This window comes from Mytilus californianus, unplaced genomic scaffold (assembly GCF_021869535.1).
Source record: "Mytilus californianus isolate M0D057914Y unplaced genomic scaffold, xbMytCali1.0.p SCAF_1, whole genome shotgun sequence".
NCBI classification, from domain to species: domain Eukaryota; kingdom Metazoa; phylum Mollusca; class Bivalvia; order Mytilida; family Mytilidae; genus Mytilus; species Mytilus californianus.
Window position 1 is genome coordinate 121,998,706 of NW_026262581.1, and position 22,058 is coordinate 122,020,763.

Here is a 22,058-nt window from a genome sequence, read left to right on the forward strand (position 1 = left end):
TCTATAAACCGTAGATGATGCAACATCTCCAATTTCTTTTTCAACTGCAGAAGTGCAGGACACAGTTAACAAAACACTAAAAAAGCTTTTGACCTATTTGTATAATTAACAGCTGAGCATTTCATTCATGGAGGACCACATTTTTGTAATACATACTATCCCAAACTACATTAAGATAAGAATTTCATCACCAATCTTTAAAAAGAGAGGCATGCCTACAGACCCCAAAATCTATAGAGGAATAACAGTTCTTCCTTTCATAGGCAAAGTTTTAGAAATACTCCAGTCCTCAAAGAACACCAATGGCAAATAATTGAAACAATCCAAAACAGATTTCAGAGGGGGTTCACATCAAAAATATCACTATTTTGTGCACTTCTACTTTATGAAAAACGATTGTTGATGCAATACACAGGAAAACACCTTTATTTGTAGCACTGCTTGATGTTGTAAACCATAACAGTTTATATAGAAAGTTATACATAGCTGGGATTTTAGGTTCGCTATGGCCCCTCATGCATGATCTGAGTGTAGGTGCAAAAACATCAGTTGAAAGGGAAAATTTGGTCTCAGAATCCTTCGACACTAAACAAGGAGTTAGGCAGGGTGGAAAATTGAGTATTGAGCTATACAAGTGAATAAAATCAAAGGATTGCTTGCGATCACACAGTCAAAGGCATGAATTAACAAAATCTAAGTTATCCTTTTTTTTAGATTTTATAAAAGTGTAATAAACTTTGATAGGCTGTTGATGTTGAATACACAATTTACTCTGAAACCAAAGATGTGCCTTTGAAAGGCAGGATTTTCAGCAATGCAAAATGGCTATGTTTACGCCACAAAATTTTAGACACAAAACTGTGCATTTCGAAAAGCTTTAAAGCCTTGCAGCACTTAGATATATAAAAGTTACATCCATTTTGTGTTTAAAAAAGTTAAAATCTTTTCTGGATTTTTATGAAATTTTTGAGATGGTCCCCTTCAGGTAATTGTCTTGCTTCTAGCTATATACATTGTATATATATATAGATAGCTGCACAATAAATGGTGATTTAAATAGTGTAACTAAGTGGACCTATCAAATAAATCTAAAGTGTTTGTTTATTTGAACATTTTCTGTGGCAAGGAAAGTAAATGCTTGTCAAAATCAAGAAAAGTTTAACTTTCTGACACACAAAATGCTTGTAGCTATTTTATATCTAGGTGCTACTAGTCGATAAATGTTTTCATGTTGCACATGTTTCTCTGTACTCTGATTAAATTTTGTGGTGTAAACACCAGCCATTTTTGTCAATTAGTAATGATGAACCTAACGGTTATTCAATAAACATTAGGCAGATATCGCTGTTTATACTTAAAAAAATATTTTGAGTAAACACAAACACATGCAACTGGAAAAGAAAAAAACTAGTTGCATTATTGCAATGCACTAACAACAACAGCAAGCAAAACTAGAATTAAAAGCTACAAACTATCTGTATATCTCCTTGCTCGCCTATTTTGCCACCAATAGAAAAAGCTTCAATGATTATACATGTATGTAAAATTGTCTTTTTTGCCAATAAGGGACATTTGTATTTAAAATTTAAAAAAAAACACCTCCACCTCTCTCTATGACAGTCACTTATTTGCAATTTATTTTGATGAGAGAACAAAGAAAAGAATTCAACAGTATCACGATCACATTTAATTTATACTAAAATTCTAAGAATCCAAAGAAAGAAGAATTATTTGTTTGGAGATTTTAGTCAGATCATTGAAAATTAAAAAAATTGTTTACTTGTTAATATGTCTTTTCAGATTCCTGCAGTGAAAATTGCCTAGTTGGAAAATCACACTGTGACTCCTCTACTGGTTCCTGTTGGTATGGATGTAAACCAGGCTGGAGTGGTGACCAGTGCCAAAATAATTGTTCCATTCCGGACTGTTTAGAATGTTACCACAATGAAAACAATACAGAAATATGTGATCGATGTAAAATAGGATGGTATGGTGACCATTGTGAGAATACATGTAATGATAAATGTTTGTCGAGTCGGTGTAATGCTGTAGGTGATTGTGTGTTTGGTTGTAAGTCACACTGGACAGGGAAGAAATGTAATGAGCAATATTGTAATTTTGAATTTTGTTTACAGTGTGGATTTTCATCTGTATATTACATACCTATTTGTACAAAGTGTATTGAGGGAAAGTTTTATAGTTATGGGGAAAACAAATGTGTTAATTGTAGTGACAAATGTATAGGAGGAAATTCTGAATGTAACCAGACCACTGGGATATGTTATAATGGTTGTGAAAAGGGATTTTATGGAACAAACTGTGACCGGGTTTGTAGTATTAATCATTGTGATCAGTGTGTTTTAGCTAAAACACATGGGGATACAGCCAAATGTGGTCGCTGCTCTCAAGGCTGGTACCCTAGTAACTTGATTTGTACAGAGTGTAGCCTGCATTGTAATGGGGGAATCAGTAATTGTAATGGTAGTACAGGACATTGTCTAGAGGGTTGTACGCTTGGTTGGTTTGGGGCACTTTGTAATAAGCAATGTCAGATTTCAAACTGTCACATATGTGCTGATGACCACTTTGGAAAAACTTATTGTAAAGTTTGTAACACTGGAATGTACTTTGATTATTCCAGTGGGTCTTGTTTAAATTGTAGTGATCATTGTATAGGGGGTAGGTTGGCCTGTGATAAAGACACAGGAAAATGTCCCAAGGGATGTTATTCTGGTTATCATGGGGAGAAATGTCAGTATGTTTGCGGAAACTGTAAAGGACAGTCATGTTTTGTGAATGGAACCTGTCCATCTGGTTGTGAAAATGGTTGGTTTAATGAGTACTGCAGTCAAAAGTTCCCTGAACACTGTAGTGATAGTAAACAGTTTCTAAAGAATGGCACATGTGGGGACTGCCAAGCATATTGGTATGGAGCAATATGTGACAAGAAATGTAATGCTAACTGTAGACCTAGTGACTATAATGGATATGTTTACTGTAACAAACATCATGGGAAATGTGATTCTGGTTGTTTACCTGGTTACTATGGTGATACTTGTAGCAATTCATGTAATGAAAATTGTAATTATCGTAACTGTCATCAGACAACAGGAACTTGTACAAACGGTTGTGAATTCAAATTTTATGGAGATTATTGTAATAAGAGTTGTCCAAAGAACTGTGATCAACCAGGCTGTAATCCTACTACTGGACAATGTTCAGGAGAGTGTTATCCAGGTTTCTATGGTGATCATTGTCAAATGCCATGTAGTAATGGATGTAAGGGAAACAAATGTTACAAAGTTCAAGGAGGATGCTCTAACCTTGATTGCAATGATGGTTACTATGGGAACAAATGTGATGTAAATTGTAGTGAAAACTGTTTGCAAGGAATCTGTGATCGATTTGATGGAAAATGTTCCAAAGGCTGTTTAGAAGGATTCTATGGACAGTATTGTGGGTATGAATGTAAAGGTTGCCAGAATGCCACATGTACACAAGAAGATGGGACTTGTGTATATGGGTGTCTAGAAGGAATGGATGGACAAAGTTGTAATGAGGGTAAGTTTTATGGGACTTGTGTGTATTGATGTCTGGAAGGAATGGATGGACAAAGTTGTAATGAGGGTCAATTTTATGGGACTTGTGTGTATCGATGTCTAGAAGGAATGGATGGACAAAGTTTAATGAGGGTAAGATTTATGGGACTTGTGCATATTGATGTCTAGGAAAGTTGTAGTGAGGGTAAGTTTTATGGGACTTGTGTGTATCGATGTCTAGAAGGAATGGATGGACAAAGTTGTAATGAGGGTAAGATTTATGGGACTTGTGTATATTGATGTCTAGGAAAGTTGTAATAAGGGTAAGTTTTATGGGACTTGTGTGTATCGATGTCTGGAAGGAATGGATGAGGGTAAGTTTTATGGGACTTGTGTGTATTGAAGTCTGGAAGGAATGGATGGATAAAGTTGTAATGAGGGTAAGTTTTATGGGACTTGTGTGTATTGATGTCTAGAAGGAATGGATGGACAAAGTTGTAATGAGGTAAGTTTTATGATACTTGTGTGTATGGATGTCTGGAAGGAATGGATGGACAAAGTTGTAATGAGGGTAAGTTTTATGGGACTTGTGTGTATTGGTGTCTGGAAGGAATGGATGGACAAAGTTGTAATGAGGGTAAGTTTTAAGGGACTTGTGTGTATTGATGTCTGGAAGGAATGGATGGACAAAGTTGTAATGAGGGTCAGTTTTATGGGACTTGTGTGTATGAATGTCTTGAAGGAATTGATGAGGAAAGTTGTATAAAGGGTATGTTTTAATGGACTTGTGTTTATGGATGTCTGGAAGGAATGTATGTCTTATGAGACCTTTGTATGAATGTTTGGAAGGAATTGACTCTTGCTATCAGCTGTATATATAATGTACAGTAAATTCAGAATTATTTGCAATGCTTTTAATATTGTGAAAAATATGACTGGAGATATTTTGCAAAGTAAAAAGTGACATTTTTAAATTTTTAAAAGCATCACTTGTTTGTAGTATTTCCTAAAATTGTAATAATTAATTTCACATTTTTGTCCATTATTCAACAATCACAATAATAAATGCATTTTGAATGGTTTTACACTAGTAATTTTTTGGGGCCCTTTATAGCTTGCTGTTCGGTGTGAGCCAATGCTCCGTGTTGAAGGCTGTACTTTGACCTATAATGGTTTACTTTTGTAAATTTTAACTTGGATGGAGAGTTGTCTCATTGGCACTCATACCACGTCTTCCTATATCTATATGGTAAATATTTTGACTTTACAATGACTACAATATTACATATATGTACCGGCTACATTTGAATGTTATCATTGTTTTTTTCCCAGTTTGTTCCTCTGGTACTTATGGAGTAGGATGCAAGTTGAGATGTACATCATGTAGAGACCAATCATGTGATGCTAAGACGGGAGTTTGTCAGTTTGGTTGTGCTGTAGGTTTTACTGGACCTTTATGTCAAGGTTTGTGGTCTCATTCACATTAATATTCAATTTGTTACCTCCAAAGATAAATTTTAGGGGGGAAATTCAGTGAAACTAATTTTGCATTGTCTTTTATTAGTCAAGTTAATGTGAAAATATGAGATTATTTTTTGGTCCATGAGATGATTTAATATTTCCTTCAGGAGACTCAGTAAAATAATAAAATTGTGATAACCCGAAAGTCAACACCTATGCTTTTTAGCTCACCTGGCCTGATAGGCCAAATAAGCTTTTCTCATCACTGTCCGTCGTCGTTGTCCGTTAACTTTTACAAAAATCTTCTCCTCTGAAACTACTGGGCCAAATTTAACCAAACTTGGCCACAATCATCATTGGGGTATCTAGTTTAAAAAATGTGTCCGAGGACCAGGCTGGCCAACCAAGATGGCTGTCATGGCTAAAAATAGAACATAGGGGTAAAATGTAGATTTTGGCTTATATCTCTGAAACTAAAGCATTTAGAGCAAATCTGACGAAGTTAAAATGTTCATTAGGTCAAGATCTATCTGCCCTGAAATTTTCAGACAAATCAGACAACCCGTTGTTGGGTTACTGCCCTTGAATTGGTAATTTTAAGGAAATTTTGCAGTTTTTTGTCATTATCTTGAATATTATTATAGATAGAGATAAACTGTAAACAGCAATAATGTTCAGCAAAGTAAGATCTACAAATAAGTCAGCACGACCAAAATGGTCAATTGACCCCTTAAGCATGTTAAGGTGTTATTCCCCTTTATAGTCAATTTTTAGCAATTTTTTGTAAATTATTGTAATCAATTACAAAAATCTTCTCCTCTAAAACTACTGAGACAAATATTAATTTAACCAAACTTGGCCACAATCATCATAAGGGTATCTAGTTTAAAAAAATGTGTCCGATGACCCCGCCTACCAACCGACATGGCCGACATGGCTAAAAATAGAACATAGGGGTAAAATACAGATTTTGGCTTATATCTCAAAAACTAAAGCATTTAGAGCAAATCTGACAGTGGTAAAAATGTTCATTAGGTCAAGATCTATCTGCCCTGAAATTTTCAGACAAATCAGACAACCCGTAGTTGGGTTGCTGCCCTTGAATTGGTCATTTCAAGGAAATTATGCAGTTTTTGGTTATTATCTTGAATATTATTATACGACCGCAATAAATTTTTGCAGTCGTATAATGGTATCACGTCGTTGTCGTCGGCGTCAGCGTTGTCTGAAGACATTTGGTTTCCGGACAATAAATTTAGTTTAAGTGTATGGATCTCTATGAAATTTAACCCAAAGGTTCAATACCACAAAAAAAGGTTGGGATTGTTTTTTTGGGGTGATGGTCCCAACCGTTTAGGAATTAGGGGCCAAAAAGGGGTCAAAACAAGCATTTTTCTAGTTTCAGGACAATAACTTGTGTATAAGTATTTTGATTGCTCTGAAATTGTACCACAAAGTTCGATACCACAAGTAGAAGGTTGGGATTCATTTTGGGGGTAATTGCCCAAACCGTTCAGGAATTAGGGGCCAAAAAGGGTCTAAAACAAGCATTTTTCTAGTTTTCAGGCAATAACTTGTGTTTAAGTGTATGGATGTCTCTTAATTTGTACCACATTTTACAAAAAGAAAATTTCTTCAAAATTAATTTTTTTGAAAGGGGGTAAAAAAAAAATTTTTTTTGGGGGAGGGGCAATTTTTTTTCCGCAAAAGAAAATTCTCTTCAAACATTATCTTTTTTGAGGGGGGTAAAAAACAAAATTTTTGGGGGGGTCAATTTTTTTTTCCCTCGATCAAGATTTAAGAAAATGTCAATTTTCCAAAGAAAAAAATTGGTGGTCACAATGTATTTTGCTAATTCGTTTGTATATAGTCTGAAAACAGATTTACTAAGTATTGCGCAACAGCACAGTGTATTGCACAACAGCAAGGAATCTTCAATTATATATAAATTCAAATCATACAACCAATTTCAAGTTCTTTGACTACATTTATTCTGTGTCAGAAACCTATAATGTGTCAAATATTTAATTACAATCCAAATTCAGACCTGTATCAAGCTTGAATATAGTGTCCATTTTTGCCCCAACTGTTCATGGTTGGACCTCTGCGGTCGTATCCAGCTGCGTTCAGCTAAGCAGTTTATTGTAGATGGAGATAAACTGTAAACAGCAATAATGTTCAGCAAAGTAAATTCTACAAATAAGTCAACATGACCAAAATTGTCAATTGACACCTTAAGGAGCTATTGCCCTTATAGTCAATTTTTAACAATTTTTCATGAATTTTTGTAAACTTTTACAAAAATCTTCTCTGAAACTACATAGACAAATTCAATTTTTAAAATGACAAATGGGTTGAAAACAGTTAAAATCAAACGAAAGATTAGATTTTGATCCACACAAATTCCTTTAAAAAAAGTGTTATTGTTGCATTGTTTCATACATCAGTTGTAAACAAAAATATCAGGTGAGCGACACAGGCTCTTTGGAGCCTCTAGTTTATATGTATTTAACACATCAAGTCCTAAACATTAAATAAGAACAAGATCATTAGATTGATTGATTGATTGATTGGTGTTTAACGCCACTTTCAACACTATTGTGCTATTTCGTGGCGGTCAGTTTTTATTGGTGGAGGAAGCCAGAGTGCGCGGAGAGAACCATTGACCTTCGGTAGGAAAACTGACAATCCTAGTCAATTAAGATTGGAGTCGATTGCACCTGCCCCGTGCGGGATTCGAACTCACAACCTCAGTGTTGACTGGCTAGGGATACAGTAGTTCTACTACTTAAACCACTCTACCACGGAGGCCCCCAAGATCATTAGAATAAAGTGTAATGTTAAGTCAAACAAGGTTTATTTACACTGATGATATCAGAATACTTATAAATATATGCATAAAATTTTAGTCATATTTTTCTCAGGAACTACCAATCATAGCTTTCTGAAATTTGATATCTAGCTTCCTATGAGCATGCTTTACCATGTGATTCATTTTCATATCTATTACAGTAACTTCTTGTTAACTGAATACTTGTATCAGGGCTGCATTAGTGATTTATATCTTATAGTACATCTTTTTTTTATGTTATACAACGTTTATTTCAAAAACTACTTTATTTACATGTATAATCAGTCTGACTAAAGCCAGCAAGTGGATAGTGGGGACTGGCTTTAGTCCCAGACTGATGTATAATTATTTAATTTATATATTTTGACTAGATGAAGTTCCGTTATATAGCGGTGGTATAATGTCAAACGAGAAGGATAACATAGCAGTCGCCACCAGTGCGTCTGTTTCTGTAGTCCTAACGATAGCTGTTATTGTGGCAGCATGTATTATTGTGCGTAAAAAGAAAAATTTTAGTTTATGTTCAAAGACGAAAAAGAGAAGACATGATGATAGTCCTGGGGAAGAAATACAGGTAATTTACCATGTTAAACGTGTAAAAAATACAAAAACAACACTAGAAGATACAAACTAATGTCCTTAATCAAGTTTTACATTTAAACATTCATACTATTATTTTCTTCACCTTTGTAATTTATCATTTGTGAATGAAGGGGAGACGTGGGTTATAGGTCAAGAAGACAGCAAACAAATGCCACAAATAACCGAAAAAGAATCCAGAGGTCAATAGTTAGTGCTGCATAGGTTTTCTATTTGTTTCTGCCATTTCAATTGTAAATAACCCTAATAATGAAAAAGATGGGGCATCAGTTAAATTTATCATAGATATCTGAGTGTATATATTTACAAATGTTAATCAGGATAACTGTGTTTCCCTTGTTGTATATTTTAAAAAATGTATGTCATCATTTCAATGATTTAAAAATTCTTTTTGTACATTTGTGAACTAAGTTACTACTTTTCAGACAATCCAGACACATAGTCAAGAAGAAACGATAGATCCAGCAGATTTACAGTTGTATCCAGTGATAGTTACAGGACAAAGATTTGAAATCAAATTTGGAAAGTATTGTAGTACGTTTAGATCATCACCAGTCATGGTCAGGATATTACCAAATGGTTAGTGCTTCATACAAAATTATCCTGTTGATGAGCTCTGTAAATTTAGAAAATATTGTATTCAATTTTCAATTTTGTTGCTGCGACTCTTTTCACAAAAAATCTTATGATTAAAATTGATGGTAAGATATACTGTAATGTGTATGACTTACAAGTATTTTTACTCTCAAGATTTTTTGTGAAAAGAGCCACTGATCTTCAATTTCTTGAAATTTAGCATGTGGAATTTAAGTTTTTTTGGAATTTAAATGTGATCTCTAATTAATGTGATCCCATTTTACACATTTGAATTATGATTTAAAATTTACAGTTATTAAAGTAAAAAATAACGCCCTAAAAGTAATTACTACATAAAAAATGGTATCATTGAGAGTTACGTCTAGTACTACTGACAGATAAATGATATCATTGAGAGTTACGTCTACTGACAGATAAGCTTTGTCGTCATTTACTACTACACACAATTAATTCACAAATTCTTTGAAATAGAATATCAGAATTCAACCTAACTTTTTATTTACGGTCCCATTTTTGGAGATGAAAAGCAACACAATTCTTCTTTGTAGACTCACACATTGTTAAGCTACTTTTTAGCTCACTGGGGCCCGTAGGGCCCCATGTGAGCTTATGCCATCACTTGGCGTCCGTCGTCGTCTGTCGTCGTAAACTATTTCAAAAATCTTCTCCTCTGAAACTACTGGGCCAAATACCTTCAAACTTTAACTAAATGTTCCTTAGGGTATCTTGTTTATAAAGTGTATCCGAAGTTTTGATCCATCGACAAACATGGCCGCCATGGCTAAAAATAAAACATAGGGGTCAAATGCAGTTTTTGGCTTATATCTCAAAAACTAAAGCTTTTAGAGCAAATCTGACAGGGGTACAATTGGTCAAGATTTATCAGCTCTGAAATTTTCAGACGAATCGAACAACCCATTGTTGGGTTGCTGCCACCGAATTGGTAGTTTTGAACAAAATTTTGCAGTTTTTTGTTATTATTTTGAATATTATTATAGATATATATAAACTGTAAGCAGCAATAATGTTTAGCAAAGTAAGATCTACAAAAAAGTTTATATGACCATAATTGTCAATTGACCCCTTAAGGAGTTATTGCCCTATAAAGACAATTTTACACAATTTGTTCATCAAGTTTGCTAACATTTAAAAATCTTCTCCTCTGAAATACAGGTGAGCGATTCAGGCTCTTGAGAGCCTCTTGTTATTTCTGCAAATTCTTTTCATCCATGCTCCCAAATCTACATTTTCATTTTGGAAATTTTTATTTATTTTATCACAAGCTATAGCTGGCCAAAAAATAACTGAAAATAGTATAAATGTTATGGATGTGTAAGGATACAGTAAAACTATTATATAATGTCTTGCATGTGTAAGGATACAGTAAAACTATTATATAATGTCTTGCATGTGTAAGGATACAGTAAAACTATTATTTAATGTCTTGCATGTGTAAGGATACAGTAAAACTATTATTTAATGTCTTGCATGTGTAAGGATACAGTAAAACTATTATTTAATGTCTTGCATGTAATTTCACTAACCATGAAGTTATAGATAAAGCAGATAAATTCAGGATATATGAAGTGTCATAGCTGCAAAATCATCACTTTTTTTTGGAAATATGCACAGGACCATAATAATATATATAAGTAATTCATGCTAGTTAAAATCAAAGTACTGAAGTACTGAACATCGGATGACCACAAGTTCTTGAGGATGGTCAAAAGCACTTGTCTCAGAAAAAAACAACATATCTCTTTACCTGAAACTGAGGTTAATGTACAGAGATATATTTTTTTCTGAGACAAGTTCGTGCGTGGATGATGAATAAATGACAGGAAATTCAACTTCACCGTAATAACTATTATATTGTAGTGATACAAATCAGTATACATGGTGGACACTTTTCTGTAAAAATTCGATTTTTCTAAGATTGGATACGAGTAGGCATTCATATTTTCCCGCAAAAACAATTACAGAGTTACCGGTCCTCGCAAAAAGTTCTCTGAGATATTCTTCCGCATGCTTTAACACAATTTTTCGGTACGTCTGCATTGATATTATCAATGATTTTTTACTTATACATGTATATATATATCTAACTACAAAACATTTTCATATTATTAATTTATGTTGTAAACAAAAATATTTTTATCAGTATTCATTGAAGAGATGTATTTATATCAAACGATAAGGAATGTTATTTTGCATTCGTTTATGTGCACATATTTATCATGTTTATAGATCGGTTACAAACCCAAAACTAATTTACATAATGGAAATCTAGGCGATAGCAATACATCTGAATGACCCCAAGGTCATCGCGATGTAAAAAATCAGTTGAGTCAAGACAAACTAATGTATTATTTTTTATCATGTCTGTTCAAATATTTTATCTTGTAAAAAAATTGCATTTCAAAGTGTATTTTCTGATAAAAATGCACTCTCAATTGCAGATTTTTTTCAAGATAAAGTCTTTCAACAGACAAGTGAGATGCATAATATTGACAGTTTTTTTCCTATTACAGTTGTATAATAAGTTGTCATTTTTTAATCCTTAAAGACAACCAGATAATTGTTAAAAGAATAATTAATTCTTGCTAGGATTGAAATTTAAGCAGACAAAGCCATAGCTTTGATTTATCTCCATATCAAACTTTTTGCCATAAATTCCAGATTTTTCTGTTGCAATTTGTGAAATGGCAGCTTAATTATGATAATACATATTACTTGATGTGGAAATTGTATTATTTTGTCCTAAAAACTTATAACTCACTAACACTAGATTGAGATTTTGATATAAAGTTACTTAATATTTTATTGTGGATAAAACTATAATGTTTATAAGATAAGTCAGTACTCTACCAACTGAGCTGAAGATACTACGAATTCAGATGTTATAAGTCAGTACTCTACCAACTGAGCTGAAGATACTATGAATTCAGATGTTATAAGTCAGTACTCAACCAACTGAGCTGAAGATACTTTGAACTCAGATGTTATAAGTCAGTACTCCTGAAGATACTATGAATTCAGATGTTATAAGTCAGTACTCTACCAACTGAGCTGAAGATACTTTGAATTCAGATGTTATAAGTCAGGACTCTACCAACTGAGCTGAAGATACTTTGAATTCAGATGTTATAAGTCAGGACTCTACCAACTGAGCTGAAGATACTTTGAATTCAGATGTTATAAGTCAGGACTCTACCAACTGAGCTGAAGATACTTTGAATTCAGATGTTATAAGTCAGGACTCTACCAACTGAGCTGAAGATACTTTGAATTCAGATGTTATAAGTCAGTACTCTACCAACTGAGCTGAAGATACTTTGAATTCAGATGTTATAAGTCAGGACTCTACCAACTGAGCTGAAGATACTTTGAATTCAGATGTTATAAGTCAGGACTCTACCAACTGAGCTGAAGATACTTTGAATTCAGATGTTATAAGTCAGTACTCTACCAACTGAGCTGAAGATACTTTGAATTCAGATGTTATAAGTCAGTACTCTACCAACTGAGCTGAAGATACTATGAATTCAGATGTTATAAGTCAGTACTCTACCAACTGAGCTGAAGATACTTTGAATTCAGATGTTATAAGTCAGTACTCTACCAACTGAGCTGAAGATACTTTGAATTCAGATGTTATAAGTCAGTACTCTACCAACTGAGCTGAAGATACTATGAATTCAAATGTTTCTCTTTGCATTTATCATAGCAATTGTTGAACAATGGAAAAAATGTAACATTAATTATTTGATAATGCTATTAAATTTTATGATGAAAATTTTATTTTTTCAAAAACACTTTGTGAAACCATCACAATTTTTTACAATAATAAAAAACATCACAAACATTTCTCAATATACAGTAAAATGTTAGATAAATGTACCAGAGTTCTCCAGATAAATCTCCTGCAGTATAGTGGTAATATGAAAAAAAAAAATAGACTCTGCTGTTAGAGACCAATGAAACAACCTGTTGTATAAAAGCCAGTATTGGTTACTACAATATATACACTTTTATCGCACCGCGGGTAAATTATCACATTGTGATTGGTTTAACGCCGTCACGTGGTGACCCCCTATGGATCTGTAGGGGGTTTGTAAATTTCATAGGGGGTTCATGACGTCACGTCTACTGTTAATGGTGACGTCTTCTATTAATGTTGTTGTGTTTCATTGTACATTTTTCTACAAAACGCAGCAGAAAAAGTCCTGCGTGTGATAAATTGTTATACGGTTCACTACTGACCCCCTACGGACCATAGAGGGTGAAAAATCCAAAAGAGATTCGGCCTTCGGCCTCACCCCTATGGATTTTACTTACCCTCTATGGATCCGTAGGGGGTTAGTAGCGAACCATATAACTTATAGTATTTGGTCATGTGCAATAGAGACTTGATTTGCATTTTCTCTGATTTTCATGTTATTTTCACATTTCTCAATCGGTGTGAGAAAAATATTTCTCATCTCTATAGAAAGCTTTGTTCTCAGCAAATGATTGGTCCAAATTCAATTATGACGTCAAACTTTCTTAATTTCTACTGAATTTCCTATTTTGACGTCATGATAAAGGCAACCATGCCTGATGACGTCACATATAAAGAACACAACTTTCTGCAAACCTTTGAAAAGGAAGGATAAACTTTGTTCAGATACTGTCTTAAATCATTAGAGAAACTGATTCCACCACTATATCAGGTGTATTACAATATTTCTCTATCTCAACTGTTAAATTTTAAATATTCAAAAAGCTTGGCAAGCCTCATGGTTTAAATTTTAAAATTTAACTGTCTCAAGTGGAGAAATATCGTAACACTTTTGATGCAGTGGTTGAATCTATATATTTCAGAGTCAATATATGTCTTGTATTGTTATATGTCTTAATACAAGACAAAATATGAAAATAAATATTTTTTACAGGGAGTAACAGCACAGACTGTGAAGATTTCTACAGAGATGCTGCAATGCTGAAAGAATTGCCCAAACAGAAAAATGTTGTCTTTTTTTTTGGAATTGGTACTAATTTAGGTATGATAAATAATTTTTGATGATCTATGATATCAACAAAGATATTTATTTGATTTACTTAGATGCTAATCAAACAAATACAGAATTATCATAGTTGATCATTAGCAATTTTAATTGAAATTAATTAAGAATAATAGTTTTTAATTTTAATATGCTTGTCAAAAATGGACACATAATGGTATACTTTTGTCTTTCTGTTAAATCCATTCCTCCTGGCAGGTCAGGATAACTGAAGTATGCTTAATTGAATCATTTTCAAAATTTTACTCAATATGAAAAAATGAGATGTGATATGATTGCCAATGAGGCCACTATTTACCAAAAACACAAAGACCAGGATGTAAACACCAACAAGTCACCTTAAGTCCTTCAGCAACCAACCAACAAAACCCACTCTGTATAGTAACATGTAAACACCTACAAGTCACCGTAAGTCCTTCAGCAACCAACCAGAAAAACCTACTCTGTATAGTAACATATAAACACCTACAAGTCACCTTAAGTCCTTCAGTAACCAACCAGCAAAACCCACTCTATATAGTAACATATAAACACCTACCTGTCACCTTAAGTCCTTCAGCAACCAACCAGCAAAACCTACTCTGTATAGTAACATATAAACACCTACAAGTCACCTTAAGTCCTTCAGCAACCAACCAGCAAAACCTACTCTGTATAGTAACATATAAACACCTACACGTCACCTTAAGTCCTTCAGCAACCAACCAGCAAAACCTACTCTGTATAGTAACATATAAACACCTACAAGTCACCTTAAGTCCTTCAGCAACCAACCAGCAAAACCCACTCTGTATATTAACATATAAACACCTACACGTCACCTTAAGTCCTTCAGTAACCAACCAGCAAAACCCACTCTGTATAGTAACATATAAACACCTACAACTCACCTTAAGTTCTTCAGTAACCAACCATCAAAACCCACTCTGTATAGTAACATATAAACACCTACAAGTCACCTTAATTCCTTCAGCAACCAACCATCAAAACCCACTCTGTATAGTAACATATAAACACCTACAAGTCACCTTAAGTTCTTCAGCAACCAACCATCAAAACCCACTCTGTATAGTAACATATAAACACCTACAAGTCACCTTAAGTCCTTCAGCAACCAACCAGCAAAACCCACTCTATATAGTAACATATAAACACCTACAAGTCACCTTAATTCTTTCAGCAACCAACCAACAAAACCCACTCTGTATAGTAACATATAAACACCTGCAAGTCACCTTAAGTCCTTCAGCAACCAACCAGCAAAACCTACTCTGTATAGTAACATATAAACACCTACAAGTCATCTTAAGTCCTTCAGCAACCAACCAGCAAAACCTACTCTGTATAGTAACATATAAACACCTACAAGTCATCTTAAGTCCTTCAGCAACCAACCAGCAAAACCCACTCTGTATAGTAACATATAAACACCTACAAGTCATCTTAAGTCCTTCAGCAACCAACCAGCAAAACCTACTCTGAATAGTAACATATAAACACCTACAAGTCATCTTAAGTCCTTCAGCAACCAACCAGCAAAACCTACTCTGTATAGTTACATATAAACACCTACAAGTCATCTTAAGTCCTTCAGCAACCAACCAGCAAAACCCACTCTGTATAGTAACATATAAACACCTACAAGTCACCTTAAGTTCTTCAGCAACCAACCAGCAAAACCCACTCTATATAGTAACATATAAACACCTACAAGTCACCTTAATTCCTTCAGCAACCAACCAGCAAAACCTACTCTGTATAGTAACATATAAACACCTACAAGTCATCTTAAGTCCTTCAGCAACCAACCAGCAAAATCTACTCTGTATAGTAACATATAAACACCTACAAGTCATTTTAAGTCCTTCAGCAACCAACCAGCAAAACCTACTCTGTATAGTAACATATAAACACCTACAAGTCATCTTAAGTCCTTCAGCAACCAACCAGCAAAACCTACTCTGAATAGTAACATATAAACACCTACAAGTCATCTTAAGTCCTTCAGCAACCAACCAGCAAAACCTACTCTGTATAGTTACATATAAACACCTACAAGTCATCTTAAGTCCTTCAGCAACCAACCAGCAAAACCTACTCTGTATAGTAACATATAAACACCTACAAGTCACCTTAAGTTCTTCAGCAACCAACCATCAAAACCCACTCTGTATAGTAACATATAAAAGGCCAGAAAAAAAATTAATGGCCAGATTTTCCTTTAGTGTATAAAACTTTACTGTGAAAGTTCCTTTTATTCACTGGGTTCCAATTTTCATGGTTTTTTTGTGGGTTTCCGTGAATAGCTTTATCTACAAATGTAAGTGTCCAACGAAATATAACCACTGTTGTCCAAATCAAGACACGGAAAGGTCAAAGAGGAGGTTTGACTACATTGATACTACATATAATCTAGAAAATACATCAAATATCAGCAAACGCACTATGAGCAATATATACAACTTCAGACACAATTTTAAACATTTTATCTTTCAAAACCAAAACTGTACGACTTTTAACCTTTTAATTCTTATGAAAAATTAGTTTTGATTCATGAAAGTCAGAATTCCGGTGATGATATGTCATGATGAAGTGTTCATTTCATATCCTCATAATTCTCATAGGAAAAAAAATTTCACATTGGGCTTGCTTTTTTATTTCATATGAATTAATTCTGAAATTCAAAGTACATTTTCATCATTTTTTTTTATGTAACCGTTTTCTTTAAGTGACATGTTTATGGCCAAATAAACACCTTTGATGATCCTTAATCTGTTGATTAACTATGTGGTACTAATTTATACAATATATTTATTTATTTTATGGTAGTTTCTGTGCTTACTGAAAGTTTCATAGATTCATAAAATACAGGTTATTTATTGAGCTTATCTAAACATATTGTAACTGATAGTTTTATTTCTTCAGGTTATTCATTCAGTGTGTTTGAGCTGTGTAGTAGAGGTGTAATGTTGTCCTATCTAAGAAACCTGACAGAATCCTGTAGAGACCACACATCTACAATACTGAAGAGAAATCTATTAGATTTAATGAAATGTTGTTTAGATGTAGTTAGTGGCATGGAGTATTTATTACATAAAAAGGTTTGTGTAATTAGTTGTATATTGGAGAATATTCAGATCCCTACCTCCAGAAACACACTTAGTAAAGTAGGGAGAGTAACTGTAGTATAATTATTATGTCCTCTCATTTCTGCTTAATTATCCATCCATATTGTCTTTTCATCTGTTTCTGTAGACACTCAATGCTCCTTATTAATTTTTTATACAAATAATTTCTGAAGTTTTCTTTAGAAAAAACATTAACTTTACTGCAAGCACTCCCTCTTATTCTTGGACTTGATTTCAGTGACACTTTCAGAAAATTAAGCAATGCTAACCCTTGTGGCCTTGCCTGATCACTTTGCAATTCCTATTTTATTTTGATTCCAAATTATATTTTGGGCTTCCCTTGGAAAACATTGAATTTGCTTTACAATGAAAATGAATGGTAGAGACTGTATGATTTTGAGAGCTCTGCTCAAATTTTTTCTCATTATTTCTTTAAAGTGGACCAGTTGATTTTAAAAAAATATTAGAACTTTTGCTTAAAAATCCAATTATCAAAAAATTTATTCGATAATATCAGGCCGAAGCAAAGACTTAAAAAATAGACAAAGGCTAATCAGAAATACATGTCACAAGTAAACAACAAATAACACATTATTTTTTTTTTGCATTGCCTGCAATTATGTTTTCCAGTCTGTTCATCTATCCATCCATTCTTTCATTAGCATTCTTTATCAGGTTAAAGTTTGGGTTATAGGTAGGTTAAAGTTTAAGTTAAATTATTTTACCATGAAAGTTATGGACAATCAGTAATATTTAGAGGGATAAACAGGGCTCGACAATAACTCTTGTCCGATTGTCCGGTACCAAAGGGAAAAAAAGTCAGACAAATAAAAGCCATATCAAGCTTGTCCCATGGGACAAGTATAAAAGAAAATAAATTAAATCCAACTTTGATGATCAAAGTAATAAACAAAAAACAAGAAAAGTTGATAAAAACAAATATTAATTTGACATGTTTACTTGCGATCGATAATTTAAAACTGGTTCTTTGTCAGATACTTTTTAACAGATAAAAAGCATATTATTCTGGAAACCAGTCTTACAGGCTTTGTAGATAAGGTAACAAGACAGTTAGGTACCATCACGATTGTTTGCTCCATGTTTAATAGACCGTTCGGCACCGTTGGAGACATTTCGGGACCAAGACAAACCAGTACCTCTTTTCCTAGTTATTATGTTGCTTTATGATAAATATATGATAAATTTTATTTAGCAAAAATATTTTTAAAAGAAAAATGAAGAAATTATTGACCATAAAATTCATAAAATCATATTTGATCATATTTATAAAAAACTATATTTGATTGTGTTTGAATAAACATTTTAATATATTAAAAACAAAGCTGATTGTAGTAAGGCATTAATCATAATAATCAATATTTTATCAGCATAAAAAACCAGGATACAAACCAAATGAGTGTAGACTGACAGGCCTACCAGACTGTGCCTGATGTGCAGAATCTGATGAGACTTTGGCATTGATGAAAACTAGAACCTAAGTCCTGTGACTAGACATGACTAGATTCAGTTGTTCTCGACTCATATTTTTGAAAAGGATATCAAGAGATATAAATCAAATTCTGTTCTTTTGTTTTAATTCATTTTGTTCATTGAACAACCTAAAATGCAAAAAAGGTTAATATAAAGGTTTTTTTTTGTACAAGTTACAATTCCATTCGGACAAGTAAGTTTTGGTATATACTTGTCCTATTGGGCAAGTTGGAAAAAAAAGTTATTGTAGAGGCCTGATAAAGAAAGTTTTTAATTCATATGAATGTTTACTTCTTTTAAGATCCTACACAGACATATATCTGCCAATGACATATTTCTAGATGAGAATAAGAGAAGTAAAATAGGAAACTTGTTTTATGCTGTTAATATAGAATCAGAGACTGAGGAATTACAGTCAACAAAGGTATGTATAGAAATAGTGTACAGGTTTAGTGTTATATTACATGAAACATGAAAATTAATAACATCAGAGAATCACTCTCATCTGCTTGAAGTCTTTTTTAAAAGTAAAATTTTTCTGTTTCTCGAGGTAGATTTAGGTTCATGTATATAGCATATTCCACTCATCTCATAAACTATTTTACAAGCGTTTAACTACAGGAACTATCAAAATTCAATAAACTTTACCTTTAATTCACAGGAGTTCTTAAGAATTTTTATTTCATTGTTTCAAGGTCACAACTTAGTACTGTCCTACATAATGAACTGTAGACAGGGATTTTACTCAGCCATCGATCGTTATACATATCAACAATTATGAATTCACGTTTTTATATAAACAGGGAAAGTTACAAGGCTTATATTTCTCTCAGATTTAAATGAGCACTGTACTGTTACAAAAAAATTTTCTATTCTAGTTACCGGATGAATGTTTACCATGGATGGCGGCAGAATCAATCCAGGAATGTATATTCTCATCAAAATCAGAAATGTAGGTAACTCTTAATTAAAGGCTTACTGACTAAAATAAAATACTAAAATAACTTAAAACCCACAAAATTTAAGTGCAGAGCCTTTTATTATTATATGTTTGCCATAGTTAGCTGTAAAATACAATCTACATTTTGTCGTCCTTTAGCTTCCTGACTTAATATGCCAAAATTTTCAAATCACAAAAGTTGAGGATGCAGTTGAAATTTGCAGAATAACAAACAGGCCTATTTCATTTACTACGGTCTGGTGTTTCACATGGTGCAATATATCAATTAAAAGTAGTATAACTACACTGTTCATTTTAAGAAGGTTCCTTGTTGCATGTCATAAAGTGTTTTGTTCGTTCAGTTTAGTCCAGTAGTTAAACAGACAAACAAGGAAAGATGAAAACAAACATAGATACTTAAGATATCACAGTTGGTAATACAAAGGCTCACAAAAACTTTGTTGTGATTTTAGGTGATTTGGAAGGATAGGGTTATTGTGCTTCATTTTAACATAGAAATATTTCCTAACGGTAATAAATATGTTTATAAGGCAAATTCTGTGAGCTCTATGATCTTTAGCAGATTGTTTTATTGTGTCGGTAGTACTTTAATAAGTTTGCACACTAGGCATTTTATAGTATTTCATATAATAAGTTTTCTCATCCATGTATTCTTTTGTGATTTTTTTTATATCTTTTGGGTTTGCATCTGCACAACAATGTGATAAACCTTTTTTACATTGATGCATGGTTAAGCAGTTATTAATTAATCAACCTATTTGAAAAAGTTGATCAATTGTCTCAGAATTTCTGAGCCATGAGCTATGTCTTTTTTATATAATGCCAAATGATGAATAAATTTTTGTCTTATAGTTATTCTTTTGGTGTGTTCCTGTGGGAAGTGTTGAGTTTAGGAGAAGATGCAGGGATTGTTAAATCCAAGTTATCTGAAGGGGAGCTGTTACCAAAACCTGACTGCTGTGAAAGGTCCTTGTAAGTACAGATAAAATCTGTTGAGATTAAAAATGGACTTAATTGTTTTAAGCTCACATGGTTCAAAGGGCCATGTGGGCTGTTCTTATCGCTTGGCTTCCATCGTCTGTTAATTTTACAAAAATCTTCTCTGAAACTACTGGGCCAATTGAAACCAAATTAAAGTACAATCAATCTTAGAGGATCTAGTTAAAAAAATATGTCGGATGTTCACACCTGCCAACCAACATGGCTGCTTAGGCTAAGAATAGAACATGGGATGAAACGAAAGTATTGTCAATTATCTTTAAAACCATTATGAATAGATAATTTAAATAGGAGCAAAAATATTCAAAATAACAAGATCTTCTTTCTGTTCATTTTGACCAAAACTGACAGACAGTTCCTTTTAGGAGTTTATGTCCTTAAACCAACTTTTTTGAATATTGTGGCTATTATCTTTAAAACTATAATAGATAAAGTGAAAATATAAAGAGCAAAAATCGTCTTTTTTGGAAAACCAATCACAATCTGAATTATATTGTTTTAACTTTAGAGTACCCAGCTATCCTTAATAACAGATCATGTATATTTTTTTTACAGATATCGATTGATGATTAGATGTTGGAATGAGGAACAACATAACAGACCAACTTTACAGTATATTTATCAACATTTATCAGATACTCTAGACAATACAGAAGAATCTCAAGATCAGGTACACTCCTTTTTTTTTTTAAATTAGGCAACAATTTAAGTTTCAAGTAATCATTTATCAGGACTAGTATAAATTTGCATGAATAAATCACCAAATAGTAAATAGTTAAAATTCATATTCACATTTATAAATGCATACTTGAATTCAAAGTGAATAAAGATGAAAATATGTGTATTAAAAGTGTTTCTCTTCAATATTGGAAGCTGTCTTGAATTGATCTGAATAAAGGAAAAGAAAAGATATGGTCTATCAGTTCATGATACTAAATCAAAACATGCACATGAAAAACCAAATGCAAAGGAACAGTGTTTTTACTGCTGTTCTTCATCAGAAAGCCACAGTAAGGCTTTACATATGTAGAATAATGCCTTATATGTTTCCCATGTAAAACAAAATCCTTCAATAAAACAAAAGAGGCAGAAGATACTAAGGGGATATTCAAAAGTCATAATTCAAAGAGATACTAACAACGTAATGGGAAAAAACAAATGACAGTTAAAAGACGCAAGTTAACAATACTCTACTTAGAAACTAAAGACACCATGAACCCCAATAAAAATTGGGGGAGATCTTAGGTGCTCAGGAAGGATAGGCAGATCCTGCTATACTAGTGGCAACTATCATGTGTCTCATGGTTACTATGAATTTAATGACAAGTTTCATTCTGTGATGTCACAATCAATGAAAAGAGGACTGAA

The 22,058-nt window shown here is 33.1% G+C and overlaps 1 protein-coding gene across 6 annotated transcripts in view; it reads left to right on the forward strand.

The window, feature by feature from the left end:
• The window catches only part of LOC127711710 (multiple epidermal growth factor-like domains protein 10), a 31,115-nt gene that overhangs the window by 821 nt on the left and 8,236 nt on the right, over positions 1-22,058 (forward strand). Inside the window, exons 2-11 of one of the 6 annotated variants that reach the window (XM_052217822.1) lie at positions 1,801-3,561; positions 4,872-5,003; positions 8,223-8,425; positions 8,877-9,030; positions 13,983-14,090; positions 17,037-17,212; positions 19,032-19,154; positions 19,609-19,682; positions 20,544-20,663; positions 21,246-21,360. In XM_052217822.1, coding sequence (XP_052073782.1) covers positions 1,801-3,561; positions 4,872-5,003; positions 8,223-8,425; positions 8,877-9,030; positions 13,983-14,090; positions 17,037-17,212; positions 19,032-19,154; positions 19,609-19,682; positions 20,544-20,663; positions 21,246-21,360 — 2,966 coding nt within the window. The other 5 variants (XM_052217841.1, XM_052217828.1, XM_052217834.1 and 2 more) reach the window with 5 other exon arrangements.